This window comes from Aspergillus clavatus, genomic scaffold, assembly GCF_000002715.2.
Source record: "Aspergillus clavatus NRRL 1 1099423829791 genomic scaffold, whole genome shotgun sequence".
In the NCBI taxonomy this organism is placed as follows: Eukaryota; Fungi; Ascomycota; class Eurotiomycetes; order Eurotiales; family Aspergillaceae; genus Aspergillus; species Aspergillus clavatus.
The window spans coordinates 331,863-355,259 of NW_001517108.1; the positions used below are offsets into that span (position 1 = coordinate 331,863).

The 23,397-nt window shown below is 51.4% G+C and overlaps 7 protein-coding genes across 7 annotated transcripts, besides 6 other annotated features; 5 read left to right on the forward strand and 2 right to left on the reverse strand.

Annotated features, from left to right (window-relative positions):
* The first annotated feature begins 332 nt into the window (after positions 1 to 332).
* Positions 333 to 361: a microsatellite.
* Positions 362 to 628: 267 nt separating this feature from the next.
* Positions 629 to 2,215, forward strand: ACLA_068890 (mandelate racemase/muconate lactonizing enzyme family protein; the record flags this gene model as incomplete). Its single annotated transcript, XM_001275286.1, has 4 exons — positions 629 to 673; positions 746 to 850; positions 924 to 1,529; positions 1,616 to 2,215. 4 exons carry the CDS (start codon positions 629 to 631, stop codon positions 2,213 to 2,215), a joined length of 1,356 nt encoding a protein of 451 aa, XP_001275287.1.
* A 521-nt stretch (positions 2,216 to 2,736) lies between these two features.
* On the reverse strand, positions 2,737 to 3,680 carry tim21 (the record flags this gene model as incomplete). Its single annotated transcript, XM_001275287.1, has 5 exons — positions 2,737 to 2,822; positions 2,877 to 2,976; positions 3,035 to 3,089; positions 3,148 to 3,332; positions 3,405 to 3,680. The coding sequence occupies 5 exons, from the start codon at positions 3,678 to 3,680 to the stop codon at positions 2,737 to 2,739; spliced, it is 702 nt and encodes a 233-aa protein (XP_001275288.1).
* A 709-nt stretch (positions 3,681 to 4,389) lies between these two features.
* Positions 4,390 to 6,138, forward strand: ACLA_068910 (ADP-ribosylation factor GTPase-activating protein; the record flags this gene model as incomplete). Its single annotated transcript, XM_001275288.1, has 6 exons — positions 4,390 to 4,490; positions 4,518 to 4,653; positions 4,731 to 4,897; positions 4,960 to 5,681; positions 5,737 to 6,054; positions 6,110 to 6,138. The coding sequence occupies 6 exons, from the start codon at positions 4,390 to 4,392 to the stop codon at positions 6,136 to 6,138; spliced, it is 1,473 nt and encodes a 490-aa protein (XP_001275289.1).
* A 449-nt stretch (positions 6,139 to 6,587) lies between these two features.
* On the reverse strand, positions 6,588 to 8,095 carry ACLA_068920 (folic acid synthesis protein; the record flags this gene model as incomplete). The annotated part of the gene is made up of 3 exons (XM_001275289.1): positions 6,588 to 7,575; positions 7,646 to 7,854; positions 7,919 to 8,095. The coding sequence occupies 3 exons, from the start codon at positions 8,093 to 8,095 to the stop codon at positions 6,588 to 6,590; spliced, it is 1,374 nt and encodes a 457-aa protein (XP_001275290.1).
* A 1,071-nt stretch (positions 8,096 to 9,166) lies between these two features.
* ACLA_068930 (nitronate monooxygenase) lies at positions 9,167 to 10,458 on the forward strand (the record flags this gene model as incomplete). The annotated part of the gene is made up of 4 exons (XM_001275290.1): positions 9,167 to 9,179; positions 9,276 to 9,537; positions 9,613 to 10,114; positions 10,168 to 10,458. 4 exons carry the CDS (start codon positions 9,167 to 9,169, stop codon positions 10,456 to 10,458), a joined length of 1,068 nt encoding a protein of 355 aa, XP_001275291.1.
* Positions 10,459 to 11,380: 922 nt separating this feature from the next.
* Positions 11,381 to 11,409: a microsatellite.
* A 598-nt stretch (positions 11,410 to 12,007) lies between these two features.
* ACLA_068940 (cytosine permease) lies at positions 12,008 to 13,678 on the forward strand (the record flags this gene model as incomplete). The annotated part of the gene is made up of 3 exons (XM_001275291.1): positions 12,008 to 12,241; positions 12,302 to 12,518; positions 12,576 to 13,678. 3 exons carry the CDS (start codon positions 12,008 to 12,010, stop codon positions 13,676 to 13,678), a joined length of 1,554 nt encoding a protein of 517 aa, XP_001275292.1.
* A 555-nt stretch (positions 13,679 to 14,233) lies between these two features.
* Positions 14,234 to 15,370, forward strand: tif35 (translation initiation factor eIF3 core subunit g; the record flags this gene model as incomplete). The annotated part of the gene is made up of 4 exons (XM_001275292.1): positions 14,234 to 14,250; positions 14,327 to 14,957; positions 15,059 to 15,230; positions 15,318 to 15,370. 4 exons carry the CDS (start codon positions 14,234 to 14,236, stop codon positions 15,368 to 15,370), a joined length of 873 nt encoding a protein of 290 aa, XP_001275293.1.
* Positions 15,371 to 18,998: 3,628 nt separating this feature from the next.
* Positions 18,999 to 19,085: a microsatellite.
* Positions 19,086 to 20,636: 1,551 nt separating this feature from the next.
* Positions 20,637 to 20,691: a microsatellite.
* Positions 20,692 to 23,110: 2,419 nt separating this feature from the next.
* Positions 23,111 to 23,177: a microsatellite.
* Positions 23,111 to 23,181: a microsatellite.
* The last annotated feature ends 216 nt before the right edge of the window (positions 23,182 to 23,397 follow it).

Here is a 23,397-nt window from a genome sequence, read left to right on the forward strand (position 1 = left end):
CACTCCCAACACTTCCTAGAAGGCTAGAATGGTAGAAGAGGCTAAAATAGACATACAATGATACAATACGGGACTACGTCGGTGCCTTAGTATTCAGGAACAAATTTCCCACACGCGGAAACGGTCCGATCCAACTACTCCATACTATACCCGCCTTTCCAGCACGATGATTGATGGAGAAACCAGCTCCCCCCAGCGCAGGATAAATTCCCCGCCAATAGCGTAATTGTTCCGCGAGGCAGTTCTGGATGCTCAACTTTAGCCTGAGGCCTTCTGAGTAGTATTTAGCAGTCGGCAATGGCCCTCTTTGAGGAGGGGTTGTTGAGATTCGCTTCTTTTTCTTTTCTTTCCTTTCCTTTCCATTGTGGTGATTCCTCGACTTGTCTGTGGCTTGAGAACGAGGTGATTCGTGCTTGTTGTGAGTGCTTGCTCTTCTTGTTCCTGCTATAGTAGCTTATTTCCCTCCGCATTGTTGTTCCTGGGTCAGTTGCTTGCAAGCTATCCGGTCAATTGCGTGCTGTAGAGTGGAAATTTGGGGATGCTGGAGCGATCTATACTTACTGCTGTACTCTCCTAGTCTGCTTAACTTTTCTCCGAGACTTTTTCGTTGAAAGATTGATCAGATATCATGGTTAAGATCACTGGCTTCACCACACGGGATGTGCGGTTCCCGGTCAGTCGGAATGAAACCCATCAGCTGCAGCTGCAGGCTTGGATCAAGAGGTGCTAAGAGCAAGTGGTGCAGACTTCCCTCGATAAGACAGGTTCTGATGCCATGAACGCTGCCGGTGATTACTCTTCGGCCTACTGCATCCTCTACACAGACTCAACACATGCTGGTCATGGCATGGTAGGTCAATACAGAGACCCCCCCCCCGGCTGTCTATGCAGAGTAAAGGAAGATAAACGTATATCACATACAGACCTTCACCATTGGTCGTGGAAATGAGATCGTTTGCGCTGCCATCTCCCTTCTGGCTCCCCTCGTCGTTAGCAAGGATCTGGACGAGCTGACCGCCGACTGGGGTAAGACATGGCGTTACCTGGTGTCCGACAGCCAGCTGCGGTGGATCGGACCCGAGAAGGGCGTCATCCACCTTGCCCTGGGCGCCGTCGTCAACGCTCTCTGGGATCTGTGGGCCAAGACCCTCAACAAGCCCGTCTGGCGGATCGTCGCGGACATGACCCCCGAAGAGTTCGTCCGCTGCATCGACTTCCGATACATCACCGATGCCATCACCCCCGAAGAAGCCATCGCGCTTCTCAAGGAAGTCGAGCCTGGCAAGCAGGCCCGTATCAAGGAGGCTGAGCAGAGCCAGGCCGTACCGGCCTACACCACCAGTGCCGGCTGGCTCGGCTACCCCGAGGACAAGCTGCGCACCCTGTTGAACGAGAGCGTGGCTCAAGGCTACAAGCACTTCAAGCTCAAGGTCGGAGGCAATGTCGAGGAGGACCGTCGCAGACTAGCTATTGCCCGCGAGGCCATCGGCTACGACCGCGGTAACATCCTGATGGTGGACGCCAACCAGGTACGTTCTCTCTTGCACCCCCTCCCCCCCAAACCGGCAATCCATAAACAGCCTAAACCGACCCACTAATCCACTCTTTCTCACAGGTTTGGTCCGTCCCCGAAGCTATCGAATGGATGCACCAGCTCGCCGAATTCAAGCCCTGGTTCATCGAAGAGCCGACCTCCCCGGACGACATCCTCGGCCACGCCGCCATCAAGAAGGCCCTCGAGAACACCCCCCACGGCCCCATCGGCGTCGCCACCGGCGAGATGTGCCAGAACCGCGTGGTCTTCAAGCAGCTCCTGCAGGCAGGCGCGCTGACGGTGCTCCAGGCCGACGCCTGCCGCGTCGGCGGCGTCAACGAGGTCCTCGCCATCCTCCTGCTGGCCCGCAAGTTCGGCGTCCCCATCGTCCCCCACTCCGGCGGCGTCGGGCTGCCCGAGTACACCCAGCATCTCAGCACCATCGACTACGTCGTCGTCAGCGGCAAGAAGAGTGTGCTGGAGTACGTCGACCACCTGCATGAGCATTTCGTGCATCCTTCCAGCGTCAGGGACGGATACTATGTCACCCCCATGGAGCCCGGGTACAGTGTTGAAATGAAGCCCGAGAGCATGGATGCCTTTGCCTTCCCTGGTGAGGAGGGAAAGAGTTGGTGGCGCTCAGAGGCTGCGAAGTCCATTCTGGAAGGCCCTCGGATATAAGTTCGTTTGGATGCTTGAGCGAAATGTATATAGGTTATGTGCTACGAAAAGGTAATGTGACCCTCCACAGTTGTTTCTACCACGGTTCCTGGTGCTTTTCTGAGGTCGTCTCATTTGGTGTGGTGTTGTAAGAACAAGACTCGAACATGATTGACAGACAGAATATGATTGATTACTGTCCGCAACGCCACACAAATATAATACAGGTTCTTTTATATACATAAGCTGGTATCTCTAGTCAGCACATTTCAGTGCAACATTGAACCATTTGACCAGTCATCGGTCTGAGAGCAGCTCGTACCTCTTCAATGCTTGCCGAAAAGGCACGGAAGATCGAGCGTAATGCCGAGTGACCCTCGTATACGCTGTCTTTGGAGCTCTGACAAACAGGATCATTTTAGAGACTCTTGATCGCTCTGAATTCCGGGAAGTCCCAGGGGCAGGACCAGATCCTTATTATATCTTGATCACAGAGATACACACCGGGATCTGTAGAAAAGATTCAGCACGATGGGACGAGTTCAACGCCATTGGATGCCGAAGATCTTCAATGCCTTGGCGACGCCGGGTTTCTCTTGCGCTTGCTCCAGGATGACACGAGAATGTCCTATGAAGTAGTATTAGAATCTAAATAGTTCACAGTCGGTGAGGGGAAACTCACCCTTGACGTCCAACGCAAGAAGCAGATATTCCCACTCAGTCTTATCCAGCGGCTTCATCATATGCACAATCACGATTCCCGAGTTGCGCGGTCCCTCAACCTACACAGCGTCAGTGTTTCCAACCGTACCAACGCCAACTAACAGGATCAAGACGTACATGAAAGTGCATCTTCATATGCTCGCGACCCATGCGGTCCTTGAAGGCCGAAGTCCTAGCCCAATGTCAGCCTGGTGCACGCACCGCACAAGCACCAATGAATCCGCTCTCACGCGATAGGCCTGTTCCGCTCCCATCTGCTCCCCGTGCTCTCCCCATACGCCTTGATCTCTCTCCGATCTCCGAGAAGATCCGTACACCGCGAATCGTCCTTGATGCGTTCAACCGCCTTCTCGAACTGCCATGTCCTGCTGTTCGGGGAGAGGACCTCGGTGTACAGCAAGTAGAACACTCCGCCCTAGCTGCTCGTCAGACTCCCATTTCTCTTCCTCCCAGCGTTCGTCGTTCTTGGCCAGAAAGGCGTCCATACCGTCAGAACCGCCCCAGCCACGATAACGAGAAAATTGATCGACTGCTGCGTCGCCCGCGCGACCTTTTCCCTCCCACTCAAATCACCCCACTCATACCGCCCATCGTCGGAGAGAACCGTCACATGTCTTCTTCTCGGCGCCGCCTTGGGACCAGATCCTCCCCCGAGATCGCTATGGGTTGCATAGAACCGGGTCAGGCTCGCCGTGCGGGGAAATGCCGGGCGCAGGAGCAACGCGGTCGACGTCGATGCCTTGGGGACGAGATGGCGACTCATGATGGCTGTGGATTAGGCGCGGTGTGGTTCTTCATCGGAAGAGCGACCAGAGCTCGAGCGAGATAGTTTGAGCTGTCTTGCGAAGCTTGAGGGGAAATAAGATATATCACCTGCGTCCGGCGATTTTGCAGCCAAATTATCAGAACCGATAGTCGTAAAGTCGGCCCATGTGGGGAACGCGGCCCTGGATGCGGTGGGTCACGTGGGAAGTCTTGTTTCACAGCGCCCACTCTGAAAGTTTCAAGGGGGGCGGTGGCTGTATTTGCAGTACGTGGGAGAAAATGACGGGGCATGGGTCGGTCCTTGTTTATATACAGTGGGATAGATAGATAATATCATTCTCTACCGGGGATGAGTAGATAGGCCAGAAATCAGAGCTTCTCAATAACAATAATATTAAATTGGATTCTTGCTCTCTGGCCTAAAATGTAGATCGATTGGCTTCCAACTTTCGCTTAAGCTCACGAATCACGACTGACGCCCAAAGTGGCAACTCCCCCCCCCCCATGGAGTCGAAAATTACCCGGATGCTCTGCAAATCCCCAAACAGGCACCGTCACATCGAATTCCACTCCGACCACGTTCATCTCCCGATTGCATTTTGGCCTCTTTCTCTCTTCCCTCCCGGACATCTAGACCTTCATTTCCCCCCTATCCGTGGCACGTTCCCTGTCGAGTTCTTCTTCAATCGGAGACTCTTATAGCCACAATGAGTGCCTCCAAGGCGCAGTCTCAGAAAATCTTTGAGAAGCTCAAGTTGAAGCCCGCAAACAAGGCGCGCATTGCCCCTCCCTCCCCTTGTGGATATTCGTGCTAACCAGCCTCTTGCTTGAATAGATATGCTTCGACTGCGGCTCTAAAAACCCAACATGGTCGTCGGTGCCCTTCGGTATCTATTTATGCCTTGACTGCTCCGCTCATCACCGCAACCTCGGTGTCCACATTTCCTTTGTTCGCTCCACCAACCTTGACCGTACGCTTCCCCCGTGTCCTCTACCACAGACCGGCCGGAAACTAATTTGATGGGCTACAGAATGGCAATGGGAGCAGCTTCGGGTTATGAAAGTCGGCGGTAACGAGTCAGCGACCAAGTATTTCCAGTCACATGGCGGATCTGCCGCTCTCTCGAGCAAGGACGTTAAGGTGAAGTATACCTGCAACGCTGCAGTCAAGTACAAGGAGGAGTTGAAGAGGCGGGCCGCACAGGATGCTCAACAGTTCGTGACCATCCGTCTTTCTATGCTATACGACGTACGCATCGCTAACTCGGTTTCATCAGGTACCCGGAAGAGGTTGTCATCACCGACGTTCCAGCTGGCGTAGCTTCCAACGGATCGAACACCCCCGCCGGCGATGGCGAGGACGACTTTTTCTCCTCGTGGGATAAGCCATCCATCAAACGCCCCAGCAATCCTCCATCCCGTACAGGTACCCCACCTGTGGTGAGCCGGACCGCATCGCCTTTCCTCAATGCCGGCGCCAACGGCTCGCGCTCGAAATCGCCCCTCTCGGCTTCGGATAAGGAGGCTACCTCGCCTGCCCCGACTGCTATCAGATCCAGTGCGTCCGTCCGCAAGACTGCCACTACCTCCACCGCGAAGAAGGGCAGTGTGCTGGGTGCCAAGAAGGCGCCCAAGCTCGGCGCTAAGAAGATCGGCGGCGCGGAAATCATCGATTTCGAGGAGGCGGAAAGAAAGGCCAAGGAGGAGGCAGAGCGCATTGAGAAACTCGGGTACGACCCGGAGGCGGAACAGGCCGAGGCCGCGGCCAAGGCGACGGCCGGAAGTGCTGCTGCGACCACCATCGCTTCCCCTACTCCGATCAGCCCCGGTAGTAGCAGCTTTGGTTCTACCAGCAAGTCCCACGAACGCAGTGCTAATGAGATGGAACGCCTGGGAATGGGCATGGGAAGACTTGGATTTGGCCAAACCGTCGGCGCAAAGCCTGCTCCGAAGAAATTGGGATTCGGCTCGGTTGCTCCAGCTAGAACCGCCGAGGATGGTACGTGTTATCTTTCCTGATCACTTTGGGCTTATTTCATGCTAACAACTTGCAGACGAGGAGCTTGCGCGCACTAAATCAAGATTCGGTGCCCAAAAAGGAATCTCTTCCGATGAGTTCTTCGGACGGGAACGATTCGACCCTACCGCACAGGCCGAAGCCAAGGACCGACTTCGACAGTTCGACGGAGCGACGGCCATCTCCAGCAACGCTTACTTTGGCCGTCCGGAAGATGATCTTCCCGCGGGTGATGATACTTACGGAGACTTGGAAACTGCAGCAAAGGATTTCGTCCGCCGCTTCGGCATCACGGCCGGCGACGACCTTGAGAATCTGACCCAGCTTGTGGGCGAAGGTGCTGTTAAACTGCAAGGTGCGCGGTCCCTCCTTCGTTTCAATCCCGGTGTATCTGTCTAACGCTTTATCAGGCGCCATCCGCAGTTACCTTAACAGCTAGATGCTGCCAGCCTCGACGTACTTGTTATTCTCTTCTCTCAAGCAACTTTTAAGACGTGCCTTGCCTGTTTCTAAACCCTTCTCAGCAAGCCCTTTTTTTTTTTTTTTTTTTGTTTATTCACATAGTGTTTTCTCTTAGTACTTATCGTCAATATATCCCTTTCACGGAGTATCAAAATTGGCTACAGTGTCAAGGGTCAATTTCCTCGGCTGCATTTATTTTCTCTTCTTTCTTTTCTTTTTGAGTATACCTAAGGTCCTGTCTGTCGATGGTCATGTGGTTCAATATGCCAATAGAATTATTTATATCGTATCACTGCTTCTCCCACTTCGCTTGATGGGTAGGAGAATTCCCTATGCTCCATATCAGACTACCCCTAGTAGACTAGTTTGACTTGAGTATTCCCCAGTCAGCAAAATACATGTACAAGACAAAGTCAACCCCATCGGTCACGAATCCACACGGTATATGGCATCCGCCACCTTCGCCACCTGCCACATCTCCTTCACATCATGAACACGCACAATATCCGCTCCCCCCGCAATGCTCGCCGTCACCGTCGCGGCAGTGCCCCAGGTCCGCTCACTCGCCTTCTCCACGCCGGTAAGCCGGCCAATGAACCGCTTCCGGCTCGGCCCCATCAGCCACGGGAAATACTCCAGCCCGGCGACCCCGTCCCGGAACCGCTGCAGGTCCCGCAAGATGGCCAGGTCCTGCGTCTGGTTCTTGGCGAAGCCGAGGCCCGGGTCCAGGATCATGCGCCAGCGGCGCACGCCCGCAGCCTCGGCGGCCGCGACGCGCTCGCGCAGCTCCGCGCCCACGTCCGCGATGACCCCGTTCGGATACGTTGCGAGCGAGGTCATGGTGGCGGGGTCGCCGCGCATGTGCATCAGGATGACGGCTTTGCCGGTGCGGGCCATGGTGGGGAGCATGTCCCGGTCGAGCGTGCCGGCGGAGACGTCGTTGATGATGTCGGCGCCGGCGGCGCAGGCGGCCTCGGCGACTTTGGCGCGGTAGGTGTCGATGCTGAGGGCGATGCGGCGGGCTTCGGGCATGGCGGTGCGGATGTGTCGGATGACGGGAATCACGCGGGCGAGCTCCTCGGCTTCGCCGACGGGGTGGGCGCCCGGGCGGGTGCTTTCGCCGCCGATGTCGATGATGGTGGCGCCGGCGTCGATGAAGCCGCGGATGGTGGCGGTGAGCGCGGCGGGGTCTTGCGACCAGTGCTTGCCGCCGTCGGAGAAGGAGTCGGGCGTGACGTTGAGGATGGCCATGAGGTGTGTTGGGCGGGTCGGGTCGGTGGAGCGCAGGGGTGGGAAATTGGGGGAGATGTACGTCGTGGCTACGGGGACTGGCGCCGGGGGCGGGAGTGACTGGAGGTAGGAGAGATAGCTCCCGTGCTGCCCTGGAAGAGGGGGCAGCTCCAGCGGGATGAGTCTGGTATGTTGTTGTGAGTTGAGGGCCATCGCGGTCAAAGCAGGGTCTTTGTATCTGGGACACAACTCACTGGCAGAGAGGCCGTAATACAAAGTCCCTCTCGAGCATCAGCTTGTGGGGGATGTTCAAGCGCTCATGCGAGAAGATCTCCTGGTCATAGAGCAGGATATCCAAGTCAATGGACCTGGGGCCTTTATCGATGAGCTTCTTTCGCCCCAGAGCCAGCTCAATGGATTGCAAGGTATCCAGCAACTCAAGCGGCCCTAAGCGGGTTTCCACCTACGATGACCGTTAGACAGAGGAAGATGAACCAGAAAAGCAGTATCGACCAGACTCAACTGACCTCGCAGACGCCATTCATGAAAGGGTCCTGGTCGAGAACATACATCGGCGCGGTCTCGAAAAGAGAACTCGTCCTCTTGACTCTGATGTGGGCCCTTTCCATCTCCTGGCAAGCTTTTTCAATCATCTCGACGCGGGCGCCCACATTGCTCCCAAGGGCAATGTAGGCCCGGTGCATAGGGCTACTATCTGGGTTCATTCCGCTATGGAATGCGCTGCTGTGCGCGACAGAGAAATATCGACAGTGGGACACTTGCTTTAAAGCCACATTTTTGAAACTCCCGGTGTTCAAGTTAGGTAACGGTCGCTTGTCAAGACAGCCCGGCTTCCGTAACCCTAGGAATTTCAATATTAGCCTCAAAATCTACGTTCAATCCGAGATACGGGCGGATGATGAAGATATCCGTTACGGTCTTGGCTCGAAATTGAAATAGTCCACTCAACCCATGTCGTGGCTTAGAAATACGTACTTGTCACGGAAGTGGCCAGATATCTATCAACTCGTATATTAGGCTCGAGATACAAGGTGGTTCGGCGCGGGGCCTCGAAGGGGAATTAGAACCAGAAGACCTGCCTCTTTGTCTGAGTCTGATGGGACCTTGCGCTGTTTGGATTCCAAGTATCTACCAGGTCATTTGCGAGTGGTCTGGATAGCAGCAAGCCGGCGCCAGAAGATTCCCACAGACGGGACCCATATACAGCAGAGGTCAGCGCCGCATTGGGATGCCAGCGAGCAGCCAAGCATTGACTCATACTGACTGATCCACGCGCCAACGAAAATGAGCTGGAGGATAAGAATTCCTTCCTAGAGTCTAGAGTCTAGAGGCAATGTTCAAGTACGTCACGATCAGGACTCCTGACAGATGGTCACGTGTGAGCTTTTGCCTTCTCGACCACGTGACTGAGCTTCTCCTGCAGCCTGAGGCATCCACCTTCCCCAGCTCCCAACTCCCCCTGGGTTAGTCAGCCAGCCGGCCTCTTTGGGGGGAGCTTTTCGGCAGTTGGCAGTGCAAGCGCATTCGCTCGGGGCCAAACAGCTCAGCTTCAACCGAGGCTTGTTGTGCTCATGATCATGCTATGTGCTTCTCCTCCTCGGTTGGCACCCCCATCTTTCTCCCTATATTAGATCCGGTTATTACTAGCTCTGGTGCCCCAAATTATCCTCCGCATTTTCCAGATCATTCCTTCTTATCTATCGAGCATTATTGATCCATGATCCAGATAGATTTTGGATATACCATCGTTGACAATGGCCTCTCCTCGTAAGCTCTACTGCTCCTATTCCTTCTGTCTTCAACCCCATATTTCCGTATCATGGAGAAGAACGCGTCGATACTGATCTTTTGCGTCTGGAATAGAGAAGATCCGTACTACCCTTACCGATCTGCTCAAGATCAACCACCCCGTGCTGCTGGCAGGCATGAACGTGGCTGCTGGTCCTAAGCTGGCCGCGGCCGTCACCAACGCTGGTGGTCTGGGTGTTATTGGTGGTGTCGGCTATACTCCCGACATGCTTCGCGAGCAGATTGCCGAGCTCAAGAGCTTCCTGCATGACAAGAACGCTCCTTTTGGTGTTGATCTTCTGCTTCCCCAGGTTGGAGGAAGCGCTCGCAAGACCAAGTGAGAACACCCGGCACTGGTTTGATAAATGCAGTATCACTGGGGCGTCGAGGTGCTGATGCAGTGGTGTGTTAGCTACGATTACACCAAGGGCAAGCTGAACGAGCTGGTCGATATCATCATTGAGAGCGGCGCCAAGCTCTTCGTTTCCGCTGTCGGTGTTCCTCCCAAGCATGTTGTCGATAAGATTCACTCTGCTGGAATCCTCTACATGAACATGATTGGTCATCCCAAGCACGTCCAAAAGGCTCTCGATGCTGGTGCCGATATCATCTGTGCTCAGGGTGGTGAGGGCGGTGGCCACACTGGTGATGTGCCTACCACCGTCCTCATCCCGACCGTTGTCAAGCTCTGCGAAGGCAAGAAGAGCCCCATGACCGGCGAGCCTGTGCAGGTTGTTGCTGCCGGTGGCATGTTCAACGGCAACTCCCTTGCCGCGGCTCTGATGCTGGGTGCTTCCGCCGTCTGGGTCGGTACCCGTTTCATCCTGTGCGATGAGGCTGGTGCTCCCAAGGCTCACCAGGAGGCTGTCCGCACCGCCGGTTTCGAGGACAACATCCGCACGATCATCTTCACTGTAAGTTGACCTCCAAAGATCGATCAGGAATATCCATACTAAACAGCATCTAGGGCCGTCCCCTGCGGGTTCGCAAGAATGCATACATTGAGAACTGGGAGGAGAATCGCCAGCAAGAGATCAGGGAGTTGACAGCCAAGGGTGTCATCCCCGTCGAGCACGACTTCGAGACGCTGGGCGACGACGTTGATGATGAGACCCTGGACAATGCCCGTCCCTTCCTGATGGGCAAGGTCTCCGCTGTCGTCAACGAGAAGAAGTCGGCCAAGGCTATCGTCGATGAGTTCGTGACGGACGCTGCCGCTCTCCTGCAGAAGGGCAACAAGATGATTGCCAAGCTGTAAACAGCTTTCTTTCTTTTTCTTTTTTTTTCTGTATTACACTATACCTTATGATGCTTTTTGTATAACCAGTTGATGCCCTGCCCATCCCTTTAATGTCTGAACGTGGCGGCTTAGTTCTTGCATTGTGACTACCCAAAATTGAAGCGATGATTTTCAGTCTTTCTCAAGCAGTGGCAAGAGCCAAGCTCACTGATAATATAAATTGCGGTACTCGTCTAGTAGGCTTACATTATCTAGGCACCTTGTTTACACATCAGCCTCAGGCAGCCGTCTAACATGGACAGTTGGGATGCTTCAACCATCATGGTACTTACCAGCTAGTCTGCGTGAAAAGTCAGGGGAGAGGTTCAGTTGGGGGGGGCAAATGAAGAGTATGAAATCTCTTGGACGGCTTCGGTTCTTCTCCAAGAACCCAACCAGCACAGAAAGCCCTTTTCTGGACGTTGCTCACTAAGCGATGACTACAAATCAAACCGATGGCGAATCGTTCTCAGCGAGTCGCTGTATTTCATAACTTCGTCAGATCTTGACTGAGAGACATCGCAGATACTTATCCCAGTTGCCATCCAGATGTTGGCCTAGATCCTCTACAAGTTGAATCATAAGCATTTCGAGCCATATCATATATATACTTGTCTAGATGTCAAGTAGAAGAAATGTGAAGCTACTTTTTTTTCCATGGGGAATTGCTCGGCGATAAGGATGAGAGACACAATGATAGTTAGTACTCTGCTCTGTAGACCAGGACACTTCCAGCCTAGAGCCAGACCAGTGCCAATCACTTTGTTATCGTGGATGTCCGGGATACGCCGTCCATCAGTCAGAGGAATCCGACCAGTTTATCAAGCAGTGATTGTTAGAATTTAATTGTTATCTGGACTGACTATCAAGAGGGCGCAGGTCTTATCTGGAATCTCTCATTCTCACCACTCACCACTCACCACTCACCACTGATGGGTCTGATAGTGCCTGGCGCAGAGACCATGTGGCGCTGGTGTTGCTTAACACTGCTCCATCAGCCAGTGAGAAGAGTACTATCGTGGTTTCGGCTACGAAAGACGGCAGAACATCAAGAGTGATTGGTTCGCAACTATCATTTTGTGTTTCTTTCGATGGAACTGAGTGTGGAGCCCAAAGGGTTAGTACTCTGTAGTCCGTACAATTACATTATCAGTCTATCAATTCTGACATCGAACGATCCCTATCATACGTCTTCCGGTGCAGGTCTTCCTAGATTGCCCCATGGAATGGGCCATGCGGGAACTGGAGCTTGTGGGGTGGATGAACATGACTCTCAGTCAGTGTGTATTTAAATATATACTAGACTACCAACCCGCGTGAACGAAAATGTGATAGCCCACTCACTGCTTCTACTCTTCCTCTCCATTTTCATCTCTGGACGATCGAAGATTCGAAGTTCTTCCTTTGAACACCCCCTCCCCCCCCCACTCCTTACTTCCAACGCCATCTCTCTTCCTCCAGTGGTGAAGGTTGCGCAATCCCATCTCAGTCTACTGCAACACCGTGCAGGTGTATAGATTCTTGCACGATGGCCGAGATCTATAATCAGGACCTTGAGAAAGCCGCTCGAGTGAGCGACAACAGGGTACAATTCGACAGTAGCAGCGATGACGCGGCGCCAGGGCAAACCTTTACATATGGCACCTCGCTGTATGCCAGGTTACAGCGACTGGCTGGAAAGCTCAACATCGAGCAACGGGGTATCGAGCGCGTACCGGATAATGAGCGGACGGACACATCGTATCTCAACATTGGCAGCATGGTATGTCTTTTGCCCGCTGTTGTCGGATCATAGACAACCGTCAGACTAACCCCCGCATAGTGGCTGGCAGCCAACATGGTCGTCAGTTCGTTCGCCATCGGCGTTCTCGCCAAATCAGTCTTCTACCTTGGCTTCGTCGATGCTATTCTCGTCTGCCTTTTCTTCAATCTCCTCGGTGTCATGACTGTCTGCTTCTTCTCATGCTTTGGTCCTGCCTTTGGGCTGCGACAGATGGTGCTTACAAGGTTCTGGTTTGGATGGTGGCCTGCCAAATTCGGTATGTGACTCTCTATGTCTGGAGGGGTAGACTCTTGCTCACCTCCTTCGTCTCTAGTTGCGATCTTGAATGTGTTGGCTTGCGTGGGCTGGTCTGCCGCCAACGCCATCGTCGGTGCTCAGCTCATCCAAGCAGTCAACAACAACGTTCCCGGATTCGCTGGTATATTGATTATTGCTATCTGCACACTTCTCGTCACATTTGCCGGGTACAAAGTCGTTCATGCCTATGAATACTGGAGCTGGATCCCCACTTTCATCGTCTTCTTGATCGTCCTCGGAACCTTCGCCCACTCCGGCGACTTCAGAAACTTGCCTATGGGAGTCGGGGTGTCGGAGCTTGGCAGTGTCCTATCCTTTGGCTCAACGGTATACGGCTTTGCCACTGGATGGACCAGCTATGCTGCCGATTACACCGTTTACCAGCCAGCTGACCGCAGTCGCCGCAAGATTTTCTTCTCCACCTGGCTTGGCCTCATCGTTCCTCTTCTGTTTACTCAGATGCTCGGAATCGCCGTTATATCAGCCACAGGAATCGATGATGGCAACAATAAATATGCAGCGGGCTACGCGGCCTCGGGCAACGGAGGCCTGCTGAGTGCCGTGCTGGAACCTCTCGGGGGATTCGGGAAATTCTGTCTCGTCATCCTGGCGCTCTCCATCATTGCCAACAATTGCCCGAACATCTATTCCGTGGCCTTGACCCTTCAAGTCCTGAGCCGCCGCTCCCAGCGCGTGCCACGCTTCATCTGGGTGTTCTTAGGATCCTGTGCTTCTGTGGCCATCGCCATCCCTGGGTACTCTCACTTCGAAACTGTGCTGGAGAACTTCATGACCTTCATCGCATACTGGCTGGCCATATATAGCGGAATCGCGCTTGTAGACCACTTCGTCTTCAAGCGTGGGTTTGAGGGTTATCAAGCTGAGCTATATGACAAACCGGAGAGCCTTCCTCATGGAATTGCTGCCTCCGTTGCCTTTGCGTTTGGAGTGGCCGGAATGATCACCGGAATGAGCCAATCGTGGTGGGTAGGTCCCATCGCCCTGCATGCGGGTGAGGCGACCTTTGGCGGTGATGTTGGCTTTGAATTAGCGTTCCTTTTCTCGGGCGTGAGTTATGCTGCCCTGCGACCTATCGAGCTGAAGATATTTGGTCGGTAGTGTCTATTTGTTTAATGATGTAGCATAGATATATATAATTAATTTCGTTTATGTTCAAGCTCTTCCAGAACTTGGTTTGTATATCTCGAGCCGAGCAATAGTTACTATGCTTTATGGACTCTGCCCTCCATGAACCAAGTATGTAGGCATGATTAAAAACCACCGTGCTGGAGTAAATAATGAGATGCCTTTTGGAAGATGAGTCTTGGTGGACTCAATCAGCTTTCAAAGTAAGTCATGGAGCACACCGTGAAAGAGCCAACTCAAGTTAGAATGCGGTAATTAACAAGAAGGAGTCTGAAAATGCCAGACCAAGGGCAGATCAATGACATCCAGAAATTTGCATCAAAGTGCTTTGTTGATGTTCGATGTTTGATTTAAGTACAAGTAGAGATCACGTGACTTCAAATCTCGTTCTCTGGCACCAGCCACACAGGCTGACGCGCCACAAACTCTACGCCGCCCTGAACAAATCCACAACGGATTCATTCACCTTTCGTGGAAATCCCAGAAATTCAGCAAACAGACAGCAACATCACCCACATCTCACGCACAATGTCCCGACTAGGAAAGTGAGTATCTCGATATACCAAACCTGACATGGCGGACCGAACGCTGACCCTATTTTTTTTTTTTTAAAATTTCCAGCCGCGCCGACTGGGCCGACGACGAGGAGTTCGATGACCCCTCCGCGCTCCCCCCGCAACAAGTCACCACCAACAAAGATGGCACAAAGACCGTGGTTTCGTACCGCTTCAACGACGAGGGCAAGAAGGTCAAGGTCACCCGCCGCATCAAGACGACCGTGGTGAGGGAACACGTCAACCCTCAGGTCGCCGAGCGGCGGTCGTGGGCCAAGTTCGGTCTCGAGAAGGGCCACGCCGCCGGCCCCTCGTTCGACACCACCTCCGTCGGCGAGAACATCGTCTTCCGTCCCAGCGTGAACTGGCGCGCCCAGGCCGCTGAGGCTGAGAAGGCCGGCGGCGAGAAGGGCAGCATCAAGGACCAGCTCAAGGACAAGAAGGTCAAGTGTCGTATTTGCAGCGGAGAGCATTTCACTGCCCGCTGTCCGTTCAAGGACACCATGGCGCCTGTCGACGAGTCGACTGGTGCTGCCGGCGGAGAGCCCGGTGCCGAGGACGAGGCCGCTGCTGGTGGCCTTGGTGCTGGAACCTCCAGCTACGTGCCTCCCCATATGCGGAAAGGTGCTGCGAGCGGTGGCGAGAGAATGGCTGGCAAGTACGAGAAGGACGATCTGGCGACTCTGAGAGTTACAAACGTATGTTCCTCCATCGATCCACCGCTTTATTCGACTGTTTCTTTTTTTTCTCTTCTTTCGCATCCTCCAAAAATGGTACTGACTTCCCTATCTTACAATAGGTGAGCGAGTTGGCGGAAGAATCAGAGATCCGGGATTTGTTCGAGCGCTTTGGTCGCGTCACCAGAGTCTTCCTTGCCAGAGACAGAGAAACCCAGAGAGCCAAGGGCTTTGCTTTCATCAGCTTTGCAGATCGGTCCGACGCTGCACGGGCCTGCGAAAAGATGGATGGCTGTACGTTCACCCCCCCCCCCCCTTCTTTGATTCCTCCAATACAGCAAAGGCGATATCAGTTGCTAACTTTTTTTGACTTCTTTCTAGTCGGTTACCGTCATTTGATTCTCCGCGTCGAGTTCGCAAAGAGGGCAACTTAGATTTCTACTTTCTCGTCTTATTCGGTTTCATGACATCTTGGATCTGTTTCGTCTGGCAGCGCTTGCTTCAGGCGCTAAAGATCTTTCTCCCATCCACCTTTTCTTCTTTTTCCTTTTTTTTTCTTTTTTTCTTTGTATTGTATGATCCGGTCGATAATGATGATTACCAAAAGACATTTCGCCGCGTCACATGCTTGACACAGACGCGTCGATTCCATACAAAGAAAAAAAGCAATCGTTTCAAGAGGGGACCTGATATTTTTTTTTTTTTTTCGCCATTTGCTACTGCATTAGGGCTACAAGCGCATAAAAATGAGAAAAAGTTCTTTCTAAATCCATAACACTCCATGGTTATCATCGCAATCCCCAACCCCCCTGGCTCCTGGCCGACCTACCTAGTTAGCTTGTTGGTCGAAAGCACACGAGCCCCCCCCTCCCCCGGTGAGTCCTCGTCGGTGCTGCTCATTGTTATCAACCGCGACAAGCCGACGAAGCCATCCAGGCTGCGGACCGCCGGAACCTTAGCGGACTATTTCCTCATTTGTATACAGACCGTTTTTTTTACAGACCAGGGTGGGTAGGTATACCGTATGGGTCTCTTAGAAATCAGGCGTTGGGCATGGTTAAACCTGCCGGAACCGTTGTATGGAGCAGAAAGAGCTCGGTCGATGCAAGGAGTCAAATGCTTGCCGCGTCAAGGAACTTCAGCTGGCATGTCTGGCAGAGCTGGACAACCCGGCCTTTTCTTCTCTGTTCGCCGAGCGACGTACTGCCGCCACCGGGGGGCGACGTAGGTGGTGCAGCATATGTTTTTGAGCTCCCAGATAAAAGAAGATTTGAGAATAGTACCCTTGCCCAATTGATTGGTGGGGATGACCGGTGCCTTGTTGATGAAGTCCAGGAACTCAATGAATCTGCCTGCTCACAGATCTTGTGGGTCTTTTCTCTTGGCTACCTGAGCAACGACCCGAAGAAGCAAGCAGTCTTGGGCCAAAAAGCTTCAATTGGGGAGAGCTGGGGAGATCGGGGGAGTTTTGTTCTTCCAAGAAATGAAGGGGCCGCTCAAATGTTGCATTGTAGTTTCATCCGAGAGTCACACCCGGACAGGGTCAAGTGCAGTAATGCTCAGATCACTTCCTGTCCTTCGGAAGCCAACGGTCAAGAAGGTAACCTATTAATGAGATAGCCCTTCTTGCTCTGTTACATTGCAGATAATGCTGGGTCAATCAGATCGCGAATTAACAATGGTGATGTGCCCTGCCATAAGCAGGACCGTCAAGGTCTGAGACAATGGGCTACCGGTTATCGAGCACATTTCTGTGTGACCCGACGACCAAGATAGGCAGTGCTGTTCCAGATAGGGAAGTTTTTGAAGGTCAGCGGAAATCAGCATATTCGCTATCGAATGTTCTTCAGCATTCATTTGTCCAATCAAAAGCGGTGATGTCTCTCATGAATCATGATAGACTTCTATTCCACCCCGTCAGAATGATACGGACCATAACGCACTTGAGAGTCACAAAACTTTCCAAGCGTGATCTCAATCGCGGTAGCCGGAAGCGCTCACGAGGGCTATGCTACCAACCGGAAGCTGAACCGCGTCCTGGGTTTGATCAAAGTCAAATATTTGCCCGATGGACTATACGACTAGCTCAAGTCATCTAGCACTGAGATGAGTTTATGGAAATATCGCTTAGGCTCCCAGTGTATTCCCTCCGACGGTCAAATCATCGAGAAGTGGGTCTGGTGGTCAAGGTGATTCGCGGCCATGGAATCCACCATCTAATTGCACCTGACTATCTTATGTTGCACAAGGCGTATTGGGCCAGATAACGCGTAGTCCTGAATTAATTCCAGCCACGAGGGAATCCCTGGTTAGCCATGCAGGATCTGAAGGGCAAAGCCCATGGACGGATTCTAGGATGCGTAAAGGACCTCACGAGTTTAGGAGGAAAGTCACTAGTATCAGAATGGCATAGACACTCACACTGAAGAAAGTTTAACAGGGCTTTGGTTGTAGTCGGGGGCATGGTTGGCTCTCTGCTGGCAGCATATGACACAGTTGAAAAGCGGCATAGCTCAGCTGTGAATATACATTGACACGCAATGCCAGTCAGTTTGCCATCGCGCACGGAAAGCGACATGGTGTCTGAACAGGAACCTGGTCTGATATCCAAAGAGAATCGGCCCAGGAGTCGTCACCTCCTCCATAACTCCGGTATGGTCTTCTCCCACAGACTCCTCGGGTCCGACAGGTGCGAAGGCGAGGGGGCTGGCTCCTGTTCTGTTTGTCACACCTATCATGTAAATAGATTGGGATGATGCCCGTGGGGGGGGCTGGTCCAGTGTTGCTCGATTCTTTGGGCGCAATTGCTTCTCCAAAATTCGAGGCTGACAACTTGCGAACGATTCTAGTCACTGGAAGGGTGATCTAGAGCCAGGGCTATATCCCTGATTATTTCCTGCTCAAGAAACCGATACGGAATCCCATTCTTTTTCCACCCCACGACCTGATGAGCTGTTTTCCTAGGCCTCCGCTTAGTTTGAAGTCCTTTACACAGTCCTGGCGATAGCCCATTCCAGTGCCATCTGGACTTCAACTGTTATCATCGGCCAGTTGCAGCTCCACTTCTGATACCCATCATCGTTGCACAAGGGAAATTGTCAGGAGGAAGGAAATTCTCGCGCCACCATTACCAAAGAATCTGGAGAGCCTGGGAAGATGGACGAGGAACGTTGATAGCTTGGAAAAGACCTGAGTCAGGCAGGTCCGAGCGCGCTGGGCTGCCAGGTACCTGGTAGTTAAAATTAGCTCCTCCGAACAGGATTTGAAGTTTTCAAGACATTCCAACAGGGGACAATGGACCAGACCGTGGTTCCGATTATCGATGCGAGGTTGATATGAGGCATTGCTCGACCGTAGATCGTTCAAACCGACCTAATAAGATATAGAATGTCTTTAGTGCTCATTGACTGCGTAATCCACCACAGTAAGAAGTGGGGACCAGATATGGAGGAGTCTGGAGTCCGAGTGCTAGACTGTTCCAGTGCTAGTACTGCAACTCTGTGAGAGTCGTAGTGAAGATTAGCTATGGTTAGTGGAGGAACCATGGAGCCAGAAGCTAGAATTCCCTCACTTAGTCTCCCTTAGTTCAAAGTTAGAGCAAGTAGTGTCCTGGGGTCTATCAAAGTCCAGAAAGATTTGCTCCAAGAAGTGAGTATCTACTCCGTAGATAGTGTGTGTTCTCGACTGTTGGCGTGAGTGATGACTTCGGACGGAGTTGAGGACATCCGAGAAGTCGACATAAGGCAGAGCGCTCAGCTCGAAGAATGTGAAGATGAATGTTTTGGATTTTGCAAAAACGGCAAATCCCTTTTGAAACAATGGTAATACCGCTAGTGAGGGTGAAATATGCGGAGTACAGAATACTGAAATGGAACGATGGATGATGGATGATGGAAGATGGACGAGATGAGGTCATTATGATCATGATCAACATGACAGTTAAGGAGTGTGGTCGATTATTTTGAGACCAACCTTCAGCTGAGGCTTCAAGTAGGATATGGTGCACTGGTGTAGAGGTACATGGGTGTTTTGGGGCAAGTTACTGAGGACTGAGAGTAAGTAAATAATGATAATAAGAATAATAGTAAGGTAATAATAGTAATAATAATCACGGATCTGAAATCTGAATAATAATAATAATAATAATAAATGATACTGGGAAACATGTGACCTGGTCTTTGATGGTCCTGTCCCAAGGTAACCGACACTTGGCACACGTGCCATAGATCCCTAATCAGGAATAGCTCCATTTAACAGTTGTGACTAGAAAACATAGCCTGATAACACTAATCAGAAAAGGATTAGCTCCACGCTATCCATACTCCGCGTCTCAGCCAGACCTCCCAAGAAGGACAGACAAGCCTCAAGGTAGTTTCATCAACTTTCACCAGCACCATCATCCTGAAGACAGCATATCAATACTGAAATCCAAGCTATTATAATCGAATCCATCTCACTTGTCTCTAGTCTTGATTGCTTTTGATCGATCTATCTACCTGAACCATGTGTTCTCTGCTCTGATTATTGTTGACACTCCCCCCCAATGACAATGGGGCCTTTTGGTTCCCCTGCTCGCAGATGCAACCTTTTCCCCACCTCCTTGTTCGCCCTCCCTTGTACAAATCCTACAATGTTACTATAGGATTCGTCCACTCAGGGACAACATCCTGCACGACATGCCTCCCACCACTATTACACCCTGGTGCTGAAATCAATCTCAAATCCTGAGACCCTACCAATGAGATGACCCTGACACCCCTTCAAGGACCATGCATATTGCATTGGAACCAACTAGCTTCCTGCATGCCTGGATGATCAATCAGCCACCAGATGATCCCTCATGAAAAGAAGTCACAGAGTCACAGTTGACTTTTGATAATTGACTGTGATGAGTGTGGGCGATCCACCACCAAATTGTGCCCAGGATGGTTGATTATCGGTAATACAGTAATACCGATTTACGTGGATTTTCTTTGTCCTGTCTCACTCCCTTGTCTGTGGGCCAGAAGCTCGATTTTCTGGAAAACATGCTGTGCACTCTGTATGTATGGACAATGGGGTACGGTACCGTCTCTTCTTTTGCTCTTCTTTTTTTTTTTGCTTTTTCTCGTCTTTCTTTCTTTTTTTCTTTTCCCTTTCTTATGCGCTCATTTTGCATGTTCCGAGGCCAATGTACTAATCCCAGGCATCACTGCAATAGACAGCGATCACTTCTACCACTGGCACACAGCTCAGCTTGGGACTCTTCGAGACACACTCTGACCATCCCACAATCGCTGGTCTAGTGCTTTTACACCCGATGCATGACTGATTCGGTAGTTTCGGTTGTGTCGGTGAGCAAACAGGCAACATGAACGAAGATTTTCGATCGAACTGTCGATCGCCTGATCTCCCATTCATGCAAGAGTCATACTTGCTCGTGCCTTGGGAGAGCACCCAATATTCTAGTGTATTTGGGACAATCCTTTCAGGAGGCACTGCGTCTTGAGTCTTGACTTTACTAGGCCCATTTCTGTCCTTGTCTAGCGCTTCACCCTAGGCTGCCTCCGAGGACCTCCGACGGCCATTGGCCACCTGCTAGACTGTTACTGCCTACGACTAGTAGTAGTTCGACCGAATCCCCGTCATGCGACTGGGGTCACTCTGCACGGGATTTTCGGGCTGATGATCTACAATACTAATTTCCTTAGTTCCATCTTATTTTATTTATTATTATCATCTTTTTATTTTTATTTTTTTATTTTTTTTTATTTTTGATCTCCCATATGCTGCACTCTCCCGTTTGCCGGCTGTCGACGCTAAGAACAGCTGACTGTATTGGAAATGATCGGTTTAGGATATCTTACTGAATTAATCATCCAGTCAGGTTAAAGGATTTTTTTAGGGTACCCTTCACCTGGACCTACTCAGAGTTTGTGCAGCTTAAATTCTGCCTGGGGCTTGGGCCAGAGGGATGTAACATGCAGATTGGCCAATGGCACTCGACCTTCTGACAGTGTCCAGATTTACATCCACCATATGAGATGATGCAACGACGTCCATTACCAAGATCGTTGCATTGTTCCTGTGCAAAACGAGAAAGACCGAAACAAGGGAAACACAGAGGAATGACAGTATTTGGCTGAGGAGAAGGGCGAAACCCCCCCCCTCTCCCCCCCCCCTCAAAAAAAGAAAAAAAAACTAGGGGAGAAAAAGTTTGAGAAAGACGAAGAGGGAAGAAAAGATCCTGACGTCTCAAAGTCCTACGGTTGGACCCCTTCATGCTGCTGCCACCCATTGTAGTCTTCCTCATTCGGTTACAACGAATCTGGCTTGCTGGCCCTGGCATGATTCCAATTTCACCAAGAACTCGTGGCGAGAACAGTCCTTGCCCTCCGAGCTTAATCCAGCGAGTTGAACCCATCTAGCCTTGTGCACAACGAAGATTCTGCAGACACTCCGCCGCATGCTTACCAGGATTGTTATTGGACACTTGGGAAGGCCAGGCTAGCAGGAATCGACGGGGAAACGGGCGTCGTGCGCGGATGTGTGGGTATCTAGGAAAACAACATGACATGCGCGAAGCGTCTTTAACCCAATATCTGGAACCGAATATCTATCAAGCCGGTCCCTCAGGTCTTCGGCCTCACTAACGATTTGTACCCGGGTCTTGCTTGCATTATCTCGTCGATTCATGCGAGTCGGACGAGTGATCTCGAAAATTATCCGTTATCTTCACCGTGAGATCTTCCAGACATCCTTTCTCTTCATCTGTCGCTTGACTGTGTGAGAGGCCAAGAGCTAGACGATTCAAGTCTGACAGTCGTCCTATCGACGTGAACTGACCAAACGGTGCAACTCTTGGTGGTAAATCCTCACGCAGCTTGAGCGTTCCCGGCGGTTGCAGGAAGAGGCGCGAGATTATACCCAGTGCTGGTGTGGATTACACGTTCATCACAGTGACAGGCAACTGCATAAGTAAGTTCATTGGATATACTCTCTCATTATCATCCTTTACCCTGTCGCTTTTATTCATGTCTGCACTTGCCGCCCCTTTCTTCCTGTGGATCTCTCCACCGCAGAATGCAGTCGACCTGATGCCTTGCCTCCCTCCGAGTCTTGATTCTCAGAGAACCGAGACGGGTTTCTTTGTCTATTATGTATGGATACCCAGGAGAAGAGGCCATGTCTCCAGCAAGCGACTAGCAGTGCGTCACTGGAGGCTCGATCAACAAGTTGGGCGAGGCTCTCATCGAGGAATATGCGATGCAGACTCTCTGGGCGATGAGTTGTTGGCGCAATCTTGTTGCGCATGTTTCTCTTTTCCCACTGTGCGTCTTTCCTGCCCTGTTCTTTCCTGTTCTTTTTACTTTCTACTGCTCTCTACTGCCTCGGCCTGCTGTTTCTCTCTCTCTCTCTCTCTGAACTTCAAGCTACTGTGGACTTTGGACCCGTTATCTCAGTGGAAAGCTGACAAGTAGCAGGAGGGCTTCATTCTTGACACAACAGTCGCGGCAACTTTGATTACTTGACGTGAATAGGTTATCGGTGCCAAGTCAGAGCCGTCTGACTCAAAAGCAAGGTTTCGAAAGACAACTGTGGATCGATGAGAGGATACCGTTCACACCTACACTTGGATCTATATTCGACATAGATAGCCCCCTTTCAACACATTTAATAACCTAGTGTGTTGATTAGAGTGCTTGCTTAATCCAGACAGGCCCCTTGAAGCATTCAAAGCACACATCGCCCCAGGAAGACAACAGTTATTCGAACGCATACGTTGCTGAGGATATTGCAAATGAATCACTGTGAGTCTGTGTTTTCTCTTATCTTTTTGTTTGTTCATTCATTGCGAAATTTCCGCATATCTCTGATCGGGGTACTATATCGGCGGGCTGTATGGTACCCATCGACAAGCTGATATCAAACTATTCTTGAGCGATGCGATCTACATCCGGGGTTACGTTGATCTTCTGGACCCTTGGTATCGTGAGCTACCTCTTTTGTTACACAATTATTTGGAAGAAGTTTCCATCTCCTGATGTGCTGATTCCTGATCGAATGGGCGTCAAGCCGTATGGTTGTCCCCGGGTGACAGGGATGTCAGTCTGCTTCCGATATGGCGAAGCTTCTCTGAGCAATACCCCCTTTTGTGCTTTAATTTTTTTTTTTTTTTGAATGGCCCTGGACCATTTCTTTTCTTTTCTTTTTTTTTCCTTTTTCACTATTTTCTTTTCTTTTCTTTTTTTCCTTTTCTTTTTTTGCCATGCCCCAATTTCTCTCAAAATTAGTATTTACGGTTTCCCTTTTCTTTGTTCAAATTGCTTACCATGCCCATTTCCATACCCATACATTTATTGATCGACACCTTATCTCTAACCTTCCCATTTTTACCATTCAGCTACTCTCTTGCAGAACACATACTCGCTGGATGCACCCGTCACCTCCGACAGCGACTATATCGGCGCATCGCGATCCT